The 13119-nt window shown below is 38.2% G+C and overlaps 1 protein-coding gene across 2 annotated transcripts in view; it reads left to right on the top strand.

Annotated features, from left to right (window-relative positions):
* Positions 1-13119, top strand: part of CDS1 (CDP-diacylglycerol synthase 1) — an 88140-nt gene that overhangs the window by 28712 nt on the left and 46309 nt on the right. For both annotated transcript variants that reach the window (XM_003832240.5, XM_008957627.4), the window contains exons 4-5: positions 5969-6066; positions 7789-7928. In XM_003832240.5, the coding sequence (XP_003832288.1) occupies positions 5969-6066; positions 7789-7928 (238 nt within the window). The remainder of the gene's footprint in view (positions 1-5968; positions 6067-7788; positions 7929-13119) is intronic.

The following is a 13119-nucleotide window of genomic DNA, read 5'->3' as shown; positions in this document are numbered from 1 at the left end:
TCTTTTTGTCCTCTCATTAATTTTTCACTTCCTTGGGGAAATCAAGTAATGAAAATGAATAAGAAGTTAATTTCTTTTTCTGCTAATTTGCTAAGATCTTAAAATGCTTTTTCTCACAAAGGAAAAATGGATAATAAATAGGATAGACTTAATGTGAGGGCAGAGGAAGCCGAGCTTGAAAGCCAAGTGGGCAGGCGTGGGAAATTGTCTGCATTTGATTCCAGGAAGAGGCCCCCCAGCTCCCAGTCTTCTGTCGCTGAACGTGCCAAGGGCTAAAATGATCACCATTGGCCCTGGGACTTGGGCATTTAAGAAGCAAGTGTGTGCAGAGCACTTTTCAGTGCCAGGTGGTGAGTGGGCAGGCTTGAGGAAGAAGGGACCAAGTGAGAGCAAGGAGTTCCACAAGTCTTTGTGGGTGAAGGGACCTTTGAGTATGATCTTGGGCAGTGTATCAGGGTGGAGGCAGCACTGCGAGCAAAGGTCCAAGTGGCTAGAAGTGTGCCACTTGGACCTTTGCTCACGGTGCTCCCTGGGTGGCAGAAAAAGGTGCTTTTTCCTTGAGCACAGGGCTGAAAAATAATTAGAGATCAGATTCTGGAGGACCTTGCTATGTGAAGAAGTTTGGGTTTTATTTGGGAAGCAGTAAGGAGAAGTATTTTGGGAGAATTTATTTGGAATTAAGAATTAAGAAGAATTTATTTGGGAAAGGTAAGGAGTAAGAAGAAAATGTTGATCTAAAATATCGGAAACCACCAGTATCCTAGATACAGTGACTTCGGCAGGTTTGGTGGGTTCCCCTGTGATTTACATTTTTCTCCAAACTGAACTGTTGAGTATAATAACTAGGGCAAGAATTTGTGGATAAAAACTATTTTCTAACCACTCTTTAAGACAAAATTCAAGACAGTTTTAAAGACATGCATGCATACATTTGGATTCTGATTTTTTCAGAGAACCATAAGTATGCCTACAGTACTTGAGTTTTTTAATTTTTTTCTACTATGAAAGGAAAATATGATCTTATTACTAGTTATTTGCTTCAGTTGGTGAGTTTAATTAAAGAAGAAAATAAGAGTATTAAAGATCTGGCCAGGTGCGGTGGCTGACACCTGTAATCTCAGCACTTTGGGAGGCTAAGGCAGGTAGATCATTTGAGGTCAGGAGTTCGAGACCAGCCTGGCCAAAATGGTGAAACCCCGTCTCTTTTAAAAATACAAAAATTAGCCGGGTGGTAGAGGCGTGTGCCTGTAATCTGAGCTACTTGGGAGGCTGAGGCAGGAGAATCGCTTGTTCCTGGGAGGTGGAGGTTGCAGTGAGCTGAGATCACACCACTGCACTCCAGTCTGGGTGACAGAGTGAGATCCTGTCTCAAAAAAAAAAAAAAAAAAGAATATTAAAGATCTAAGTAAAGTAGGTTTGAACTGTTATTGGTTATTTAAGTTTAATTACATACACATACATGCATAGATATATATATATTATGTTTTTATGATATTTATGTTAAGAGAATATGGATGATTCACACATATAGTTGGTACTCAATTGATATTACTTTATGTGTTTTAAAACCTTATTTCTATTCCTATTCTTAACTAGATCATTTATATTTTGAGAAGGACATGTTGTATCTAGCTTGCAGTTGCCTTATAATGTCAGCACTCAAAAATGACTAATTCAATATAGTTTTATTAAAAACTTCTAGGAGGTTGGGCGCGGTGGCTCACGCCTGTAATCTCAGCACTTTGGGAGGGCAAGGTGGGCAGATTGCTTGAGGTCAGAAGTTCAAGACCAGCCTGGCCAACATGGTGAAACCCTGTCTCTACTCAAAATACAAAAAATTAGCTGGATGTGGTGGCACACACCTGTAGTCCTAGCTGCTCAGGTGGCTGAGGCAAGAGAATCACTTGAACCCAAGAGGCAGAGGTTTCAGTGAGCCGAGATCGCGCCACTGCACTCCAGCCTGGGTGACAGAGTGAGACTTTGTCTCAAAAAACAAACAAACAAAACTTCTAGGAAATTACAGGTACTATTTTAATATGGAATGCATACCCATGTTCCTTAAAAGGCCTTCTATTTGTAGTTTTTAAATTGTATTCACAGCTTAGAATCATACTTTCTAAGTGATGGAGTTACTAAAGCATGTTTTGATTTAAAGGCAGATGTGAACATATAGAAGATATTGAAAGAGGTTTTTTTCCCCCCCTGCCTTCTTGGAAACTGTTGTCATTAAGTTTTAATTTGTGCTATGTAATTTACTTTTAAATAGTGTGTTTACTTTTTCCTATTATGAGAGTTGTATACGTGTGTTCAAATTACTTTGGAAAATAGACAATTAAAAATAATCATTCCAACCCTATTGTTAACCACCAAAATGCAGTTAGTAGTGTTATATTTTATTTCATCACTTTTTGCTTAATTTATATGTTTTTAAAACCATGGTCATAATAATAATGCGACTAACATTGTGCATCCTGCTTTTTAAGCTAAATATCACATCAAAAATGTTGTGGCCAGGTGCGGTGGCACACACCTGTAGTCTCAGCTATTCGAGAGGCTGAGGCAGGAGGATCACTTGAGCCCTGAAATTCCAGTCTGAGTCCAGCCTGGATAATATGGCACAACCCTGTCTCTAAAAAAACCAAACTTTAAAAAAAAAGTTTTGTGTTGTTCTGTGGTCTTTATAATCATTAGCTTTACTAGATTGTCTGCTTGATGGAATGTAGTTCATCATGGAGTTATTCACTTACAGTGAATGAATATCTGAATTCATTCAGTGCATCATTTAAAGTTATTCAAATCATTGTGTTATTTGTAGACATTCAGGTTATGTTTTTTTTTTATTGTGAATAACACTATCCTGAACATATTAGAACATAAATATGCTCTAACTTTATATGCGGGAGTATTTTCTTAGAAAAAATTTGCAAAGTGAAAATAGACACTTATTTGAATAACCCATAGGTACTCAATATAGTTCATACTCAAAATGACCAGATCTGAACTTCTAGTCCATACCTCAGCCATCCAGAGTAAATCTGTTGTCAAAGTTAAAGAACAATACACAGACAAATCTCTATGCAAAGCATTTTATTTGGGAATGTATATATATTTTTTAGAAAAACAGAATTGCACTTCAGAGCATATACCCAGACCAGGGTGGTCTTTGATATGTCTAAAGAACAAAGAGAAGGTTGGGAGTTTTATTAATGAGAGAAGTTTGGGAGTTTTATTAAAGAGAGAAATGCTACATATTGTTTTGAAAGAAAGCCCATTAGCACTAGTGAACTTTTGGGGAGTTGGCAGGCTCTGATTGGTGAGTGACAGTGGTGGCAGGTAAAATTAGTCTTAGAGTCATGGCACATTGTTGTTTCAGCAGCCACCAAGTAAAACTGGTCTGAGGGTATGGCCAGCTGTTTCAGAAGCTGGGCTTTGGATAATTCGTGGAGCAGATGCTGTGTGCCCTGAGTGCTTTTTCCGCTTGGCCCCTCAACTCTGATTTTAGTTGAATATGACAGTTGACCCAATTTGTATAATTCTTTCATATTGTCTACTTTCCCAAGCCTTCCTTGGTGTTATTTTGTGTTCCCTTTTCTCCCTTAGCCCCTCAATTTCCTCACCCACCAAGTCTAGTCAGTTCTACCCCCTATACTTCTCTCCTGTCCTCTTCTCTACTCTGCTACCACTTCAGCTGGATAGTGAAGTGGCATCTTGCCTGCCTGACTGCCTTTACTCTTGTCACCTCCCCAGTCTGCTGTTTCCACCTTATTCTCCCAAACTCTCATGTCCAGTCATGTCCCTTCAACTCCTCGGTGCACTGCTTCCTGCTGTTTCCTAGGATTCCAGGACCAGGCTCATCTCTCTCTCCTTCTTACCCCCACCTTTGTCTTCCAGCAACTCCACCCTCCTAGTAGTTCCCTTAATACACCCCATTCCCTCTACAGGCGGTGACTCTGCAGATCCTCCTCCTCTGGCTCTGCCGTTGCCCACCCCCTCCCCCTGCCACAGGTGTGTCTGCCTCTACACACGTCCATTTGCCTATTTCACATGGGTTGTAGTCATGTTTCCTCCCTGAGAGACTGTACCTCTCTGTGAACAGATGCCCTATGTTATTTCTGTAAGTCCTCAGTAACTAGTAAAGAGTAGACACTTAAATACTGCCTTGTTTTTAAGGTTCTTGAAACATTAATTGGGCCAACAGAGTCCTATGAGTGTACATTGCTACCAGTGTTGATGGTGTGGAGTATTAATTTCTGCGTAATCCTCCAGTCCTGGAAGATACACATATAGTTGAAGGATTTCAACACTACTATTTGGAACCTTTTGTTTTCTGTTTTCCTAGAAGTTCCATATTAATTGTCCTTGCAAGCTATAGTTGATGATCATATAAATATAATGCGTGTTATTAAAAATACTTTTGTTCTCCCCTCTCAGTAAAAGAAATACAATTTATAGTGCCAGTGGATATACCCTAGCAAATATGTTCATAGAAATTACATCAGTATGATATTTTAAAAGCCCTTTGGATCTGACTAACTTTGCTTTACCATTTTATCTTAATACTAAACATTGTCTCCGTTCTGTATTTTTGTTAGAAATGACTTGATATTATATACAAAGGTTATTTGAAGAAGGACACTTAGATTTCCTCCTGTCTTTATAACACATTTATGACTTTTGCCTTAAAAGTACTGTTTATGGTTTGACATACTTTTGTTTATCATGTGGCTGAAAAGACACATTTACTTTTTAAAGTATGTGATTGGACACGTAATCAGTATAATGGGAAAAAATAACTTCAGAATACCCTGAATGGTAGGTTTTGGAAAAATAACTTGTGGAAATCTTAAAAAGAAATCCCGGAATATATCCTCTGACAGAGTTTGGTAAGCTTTTTCTGTTAAAGGACCAGATAGTAATATTTTAGGCTTTAAGGAGCTGCATATGTTTCAGTCACATAATATTTGATTTTTAAATAACTCTTTAAAAAATATAAAAATCCATTCTTAGCTCAAGGACAGTATAAAAACAAGCCCTTGGGGTGTGTTCTCTAGACGTTGAAAAGCTAGTCTGCCGTATTCACAAAGATTTTTACCTCTTAATTCATGATAATAAGTGTTCGACTTGCCATTTGCTCTTTGAGTCTTGGAATCGACAGGTCAAGCACTGGGTGTGATGCTACATCTTCAGATATTAACTTCACCCAGGTTGCTGAATGCAGCAGTTTGAAGGACTACAAAATAGAACATCAAAAAGGGATTTATAAATCTAAACCCGTTTAATAGGTGTGCAATCAGGACACTGTGTAAACAGAAATGCATAAACTCAGTTGACTGGCCAAAGTGGCTGCAAATGTGGAAGGTTGCTTATACTTTGCTAAGGAGCCCAGCTTAGATTGAGCAGCCAGTAGCTGGCTATGGGAGAGTTGACACAACTGGGAGGATGAAAAGGCCATTCCAGGGTGACTGGCTAGAAAGTGTTCTAACTATTTGTCCTGACAGTATCTTTATTATTTGCAAGTATAACAATGCATGGTTACAAATAAATATGTGCAAGCAAACTTTCATATATGATTTTCTTAGGGTATATTAAGAAACATAATGGACAGGTTGGACAAAAAGATTCTCCATCTTGACAAGGACAATCTCAAGAATGAAGTAGTAATGAGGGATAAATCCTAGTCAACTGCGGCCAACCAGACTATATCCCTCAAACTTTAAACTCCATTGCCATTCCCCACCCCAGGAAGGATCTTCCAAGCCTTTTTGAGTAAAACATTATTTTGCCTATCCCTTTGAGGTATCACTTGATTTTAGAGACATGGAATATTGCATTTTTTACTGACATTTAGCATAATTAAACATTGGTAGATTAAGATTTTTTAAATACATATGACAAACTGCTTTATTGAATGATTAAGCACAAATGTAAACATTGAGAAATGTATGTTAATGTTTTCTCTTGGTTTCAGGTTCTGGGCATCCAAGTGAAATGCTTCCATGAAATTATCACTATAGGTTATAGAGTCTATCATTCTTATGATCTACCATGGTTTAGAACACTAAGTTGGTAAGTAAGCTTGAAACTGTTTCAGATATGAAAAGTTAATTTCTGAAGTTTGTAAAGGAAGCGTCTTGATCAGTCAGTATCCACTCAATTTACCCTATAGATTGATTCTAGAGAAAGATAAATAAAAATAATGTCATTGAATTTTGAAAAGAAGATCACCTTTGTCTTTCCTACTCCAATACAACTTTTTCAGATCTCATATTTTAGTCTTTGTAGAGATATCTAATATGTGAATATATACACCATTCTTGTCCTTTTTTTAATAAAAAACTAAACATTGTATTGGAAACATTTTTGTATCCTTTACAATAATAATTTTAGCAAAATATTTACATATAATCTTTTCCTTCATTTTCCTTCATTTCCTCTCAGTTGACATGATAACATACAACATATTGTATATATACAAATGCACATAAAGTTAGTAACAAAATCACCATAATGATATTAACATTTAAAATTTTATATCTTTTAAAACTTTTCATATATAAATCATTGCTATCAGAACCTTGACTAGGAAACATGATAACATTATAGTTCATATTTAACCCAAGTGGCCATCCTTTTTAATATAGTTGATTAATATCAACCAGGGAGTCAGTGTCTTTTTAAAACAGATGGGGTTTAGAATAGTCAAAAAGAAGTGTCTTGATTTCGGTGATAGCTGATTTTTCCTTCTAGCAGGTTTCTTCATGAGTGGCAAAGTATACAGGAAATGTTAGATAGATAAAGTAATTGGAGAATAATTAAATGTGAAACCATGCAGTATTGATTCTAAGTATTATTAAAAAGAGAAGATAAATAAGCATGGGCTCCAGTGATTGTAGAAGGTGTCAAACAAGAGGTAAAAGATAAACTGGTATTTGAAATGAAGACAAGTTTTGGATAAAGAAGAGTTTTCTAGTTGGGGATGTAGCACCCATCAGTTTCTAGATGTGGACAGATGTACTTATACTACCGTTGATGAGCTATTCCTGGCCCTTCTGAGCAGATGGTATTGATTAACAGACAGTGGGTAAATAGTTGGATTGGTAGACCAGGTTAGGCCTTGATTGCCTTACGAGGAAGAATCCCTGCTCATCTGGAGTCCACTAGGAGCATTAGAAGAGGGGAGATACCAGTGTGTGCAGGGCAGTGGGGAGACAGGTCGAATTACCTCTTCTTTCTTTCCCTCTTAATCTTCCTGAGGACAGGTGGGGATTTGTCTTAGGACTTCTACTATTAAAAAGCATTAGAGCTGTGAGTAGTTACGAGTTAATTTTCATTATGAACTTAATACCTCAATATATACACCCACACATTATACATACATACAAAGTATTAAAATCATACACACACACAAACATACACACATTATACATACACACAAAGTATTAAATTTATACACACACACACACACACACACACACACACACTGCTCCCGCCTCCCAAGGGTGAGGGATTGTGTGTGTGTAGTATTTTCTACATTGTTTCCTAATTATCTCTGGCATTAGATTTTCAGCTAAATAAAGGTGTGAACTATGTTTGGTAAATTTTTGCTAATCAATAAATTTGAAATTAAGTTTAAAACAGGAAAATAGCATTTTGGTAAAATATATCTTGAATTGGTCTTCTGAACTTTGTTTTGATCTTTGTGTCATCAGAATGTAGAAAATAATTTTGTTGAGTTTGAGGGGAAGGAAAGCTTCAAATATAGAAAAGCTAATTGTTTTTAAATTATAGGTACTTTCTATTGTGTGTAAACTACTTTTTCTATGGAGAGACTGTAGCTGATTATTTTGCTACATTTGTTCAAAGAGAAGAACAACTTCAGTTCCTCATTCGCTACCATAGATTTATATCATTTGCCCTCTATCTGGCAGGTAAGTTAAGGAATATTCTGTATTGATATATAGTTAACATATTTTCCATGTTTATTTTTATTTCTGTTATTTTAATTAGTAATTTTTTGGTTAAATTTTATTCCAGCCTCCCTTTTTCATTGTTTCTCGTGTATAAAGCTATTTCTTTCATCATGTTCTTAAATAGCAATTACTCCCTTATAGTGGGTTTAAAAAGTGCTTGTTAAGAATCACTCCAGGCCGGGTGCGGTGGCTCACTCCTGTAATCCCAGCACTTTGGAAGGCTGAGGCAGGTGGAACACCTGAAGTCGGGAGTTTGAGACCAGCCTGACCAACATGAAGAAAGTCCGTCTCTACTAAAAATACAGAATTAGACGGGCATAGTGGCGCATGCCTATAATTTCAGCTACTCAGGAGGCTGAGGCAGGAGAATCGCTTGAACCTGGGAGGCAGAGGTTGCCGTGAGCTGAGATCACGCCACTGCACTCCAGCCTGGGCAAAACTCTTATCTAAAAAAAAAAAAAAAGAAAGAATCACTCCATATGTTTGAAAATTTTCTTTGCAAATTGTAGTAAAAAACTTTTAAGTAAATAAAAATTATTAACCAAATTTAATTTATGAAGAAACTTTCACATATATATTGCTTTATTTGTCCCTAGGAAATAGAGCTTTTTCATGTAGAACTAATCAGGGTAATTAGTTGTTGTTTTTTTTTTTTTTGAGACGGAGTCTCACTCTGTCGCCCAGGGTGGAGTGCAGTGGTGTGATCTCAGCTCACTGCAAGTTCCACCTCCCAGGTCCACGCCATACTCCTGCCTCAGCCTCCTGAGTAGCTGGGACTACAGGCCCCCGCCACCACACCCGACTAATTTTTTGTGTTTTTAGTAGAGATGGGGTTTCACCGTGTTAGCCAGGATGGTCTCAATCTCCTGACCTCGTGATTCGCCTACCTCAGCCTCCCAAAGTGCTGGGATTACAGGCATGAGCCACCGTGCCTGGCCTAATTAGTTTTTTAGACATAATTTATAATATATGCAACTGTTTATAGTATGCTATGCCACATGTTTTTGTAATTTTTAAATTAAAAATTAGATTCTTAAAATAAAGTTAGAATTTACAGATATCTTTTCCATGAAATTTTACAGATCATAAAAACCCCTAAGCAATTGATTTTTTTAAATGTGCTTTTTAAAAGCCAGATTGCTCATTTGAATTCTGGACCTACCAATTACTGGTTGAGTAAACAGTGAGATATTTGGGCTGGGCGCGGTGGCTCATGCCTGTAATCCCAGCACTTTGGGAGGCCAAGGTGCACGGATCACCTGAGGTTGGGAGTTCGAGACCAGCCTGACCAACATGGAGAAACCCCGTCTCTACTAAAAATACAGAATTAGCCGGGCATGGTGGCGCATGCTTGTAATCCCAGCTACTTAGGAGGCTGAGGCAGGAGAATCGCTTGAACCCGGGAGGCGGAGGTTGCGGTGAGCCGAGATCGCACCATTGCACTCCAGCCTGGGCAACAAGAGGGAACCTCCATCTCAAAAAACAAACAAACAAACAAAAATGAGATATTTAATTAATTTCTCTGTGCTTCAGTTTCTTTCTAAAGCACTTAGAATAGTACCTGGCACTACTTAAATTTTTTTTATTGTTATTTTCACTTTAAAAGAAGGACATGAAGTTTGTGAGTTTTCACGTTAGCTGTTAATAGTTATTGTTTTAGCTCCTAGGAGTTTCCCAATAAATGAATTTTTCTCCTGGTACAACCTTAGAAACTGGGTAATTCTTTTCCATTTCTCTTTAAAAATATACAGAGTATGTGGGGAAGCATGTCCAGTCCTGTAGAAGTATGCTATTTCATTAAATAGTTATGATGTTCTTCTTGGTGCCCCTCAGCTCCTTCAGTTCCTAGGCCTTCTAATTCTAAAAAGCCAGAAAGTGAAATACAATCTGAAATGGTAATGGGAATTTTCAGAGAACTTGTTTTTATGTAATGAGGAGGAATACATTTTCGAATAATTTTCCACCTTTTACATTCAGGTTTTTTGTTACTTTTTAAAATTTTAAATTTCATTTTATTTTCCCAGAGATTGGGTCTCCCCATGTGGCCCAGGCTGGTCTCGAACTCCTGGGCTCAAGGGATCCTTCCGCCTTGGCCTCCCAAAGTGCTGGGATTACAGGCACAAGCCACTGCACCCAGCCTTTCATTCAGGTTTATTGTTCAGTTCAGCTTTCCAAATCTGTTCCTTCATTTAAAAAAACTTTTCACTGCTATATCTATAGAAAGTACATTCCTAGAAATACGTATTGAAAAATTTCTACTCTTTTAAGGGTACTCATATGATGGTAGTTGGTCCATTTTAAATTCTGACCAGTTGGAAGGATTATGATCATGGAGAGATTATGATTGTTATCAGCTAAGAAGACCATACTAAAATTTTGGAGAGTAAAACACTTGACTCTGATTCTGTGTTTATCAAAGCACATTTTTGCATTTTCTTGGTATTCTTTGTAGAAACTTTGAGTATTTTCTCTCGTTTACCAAACCAGTAAGCTTGATTTATTTTGTTAAAGGTAAGGTAGATTCTGGAATGGATTCTTTTTTTATTATGGGAGAGAAGAATGTAGTACCTTCTCAGTTTATATTTAAGGTAACAAGACTTCTGGCATTTTGAGTTTTGATGATAATACCAACAGTCAAAGTGTCTATGGTATCTTCTGTTATTGAACCCAGCACTTTTGTTTCATGTGATTATTCTTGTAATTATTTAAAACAACTGCGGGCCAGGGGCGGTGGCTCACACCTGTAATCCCAGCACTTTGGGAGGCTGAGGCAGGCGGATCCCTTGAGGTCAGGAGTTTGAGACCAGCCTGGCCAACATGGCGAAACCCGATCTCTACTAAAAATACAAAAAAAAATTAGCCGGGTGTGGTGGCAGGTGCCTGTAATCCCAGCTATTTGGGAGGCTGAGGCAAGAGAATCGCTGTAACCTGGGAGGCAGAAGCTGCAGTGAGCTGAAATCATGCCGCTGCACTCCAGCCTGGGCGACAGAGCGAGACTCCATCTCAAAATAATAATAATAATAATAAAAGAACAATTGTGGTTAATTAAAACATAAATCATTTCTATCATTAATATCTGCACATTAGTTTTCAAACTGAATTTCAAAAGAATTATGATGTAAACAGCAACCCTGCACCCCACCGCTTTGAGAGTTTTTCCTTTTCTCTAAGTAATAGGCCTGTTTCTTAGTTTACTTTAGGCATTATCTATTCACTTCCTGTTATAACCTACTTCACTTCTTCATACTCAGTTTTTTTATAGTAATAGTTAGCATTAAGTAGGTACCTAAAATATCACTTCCTGTAGAGCCAAATAGTATCTATGATTACATTTCCTTCTTTTACAACTTTTTGTTTTTCCCGAACTTGAGGAACTGCCTCACCTTCTCTTTCCCATATTTGCTAATTTCAGTGTAGAAATCCTTAATTTTTCCTTCAGGTTTGCCCCATGTCTGTTGGTAGTATTTTCAGATGTTTACACAAGTCAGATAGTATATCAATTGCCTTTTTTCATGGAGACTTCTGTGCCAGAGACCTCTGCATTCCTGTTCCTGTGTGAGCTGGCTGCATATGGGCCCACTGCTGAGCTGTCCTCATGATTTGAGCCGGTTTCTTCCATCCCAGTCTTCCATCTCTTGGTTAACACCCTCACTTTGCTGAAGCATGGCCTGCTGTAGTTTCTTATGAAATGATGTGTAGAAGGTAGTTGTCTTATGTTTGTGCATTTCTAAAGATATCTTTAGTCTATTCTTACAGCTGATTGCTTTGGCTAGGGCTCACACTTATTGTTGGACTTTTACTTAATAATCCAGGTCAGAAGCCTAGGCCTCAGTCTTGCCTTCCACCGGGCCCTTTCTCCTTAGTTTCTCTAGAAAATACGTTTAGGCACCTGTAATTTCTCAGGCCTACTAACAGTTTTCTATCTGTTTTCTAGCTTCCAAATTTTGTAGACATGTTTCTTCTTTTCTCCTTCACATTTCTTCAGTTTTCTCTGTTCTTGTGGGGCTTCCCCTTAATTTATTTTAATGTTATTTTGCAGGGATACCAGGATGGAATACAAACTATCATTTAAAAACAAAAAGCCTTAACTAGTTTTATTTTTCCCTTGGCTTAGAACAATTTGTTATTTTTGCTCACAGTCCTGCGGATTGGCGGGCTTAACTTAGCAGTTCTAACCCCAGGCCTCTCACGTGGTTGCCATGAGACAGAGGCGGGTGCTCATGTCTTGAGTGGGCTGGACATCAAAGATGGCTCCTTTTCATGACTGCAGTTCGTGCCGCTTGCTGACTTGGGTACTGACCTGTGGCCCCTCCATGTGGCTTGGATGGGACAGGCAGCCTGGATTCTGAATGGGGAGCATGCCAGGAGCCAGGTGTTTCAAGAGGCCTAAACTAGTTTTTTTTGCTGGGCGCGGTGGCTCACACCTATAATCCCAGCACTTTGGGAGGCCGAGGCAGGCGGATCACAAGGTCAGGAGATCGAGACCATCCTGGCTAACACGGTGGAACCCCGTCTCTACTAAAAATACAAAAAAAAATTAGCTGGGCGTGGTGGTGGGCGCCTATAGTCCCAGCTACTTGGGAGGCTGAGGCGGGAGAATGGCGTGAACCTGGGAGGCGGAACTTGCAGTGAGCCAAGATCCTGCCACTGCACTCCAGCCTGGGAGACAGAGCAAGACTCTGTCTCAAAAAAAAAACAAAAAACAAAAAAAAAAACTAGTTTTTTTTTTAAATGGAAATATATGCCCATGATAAAAATTTAGACTAGAAAGGAGTATTCCATGAAATCCTCCTCCACCTCAGTGCCTTACTTATGATATCTGGAGGCTTACTACTGTTATTCCAGATATTGTCTGAGTATTCAAGCTTTTATGTTTATATCCCCCCTCCCTTTTTCTTATACAAGTAAGAGTATCTCTTCTGTACCATTTTTCCACTTCATATATTAATAGCTTATAGATGGATTTATATTGGCACATCTACATCTATCATTGTATCCATATCTGCAGTTACATCTATATTGATATACAGCAATAGCTGAGAGGTAGAATGTCAGCATATAAGGTGATTACTGTTTTCCCCTTTGGTTTTGCTATAATTTATGCTTGAGAATAACATCTCAATTGAGTGTGGACCGATAGTGTAGTTCA

The sequence above is a fragment of the Pan paniscus genome, chromosome 3 (genome assembly GCF_029289425.2).
Source record: "Pan paniscus chromosome 3, NHGRI_mPanPan1-v2.0_pri, whole genome shotgun sequence".
NCBI classification, from domain to species: domain Eukaryota; kingdom Metazoa; phylum Chordata; class Mammalia; order Primates; family Hominidae; genus Pan; species Pan paniscus.
This window is presented reverse-complemented; position numbering and strand designations above follow the sequence as displayed.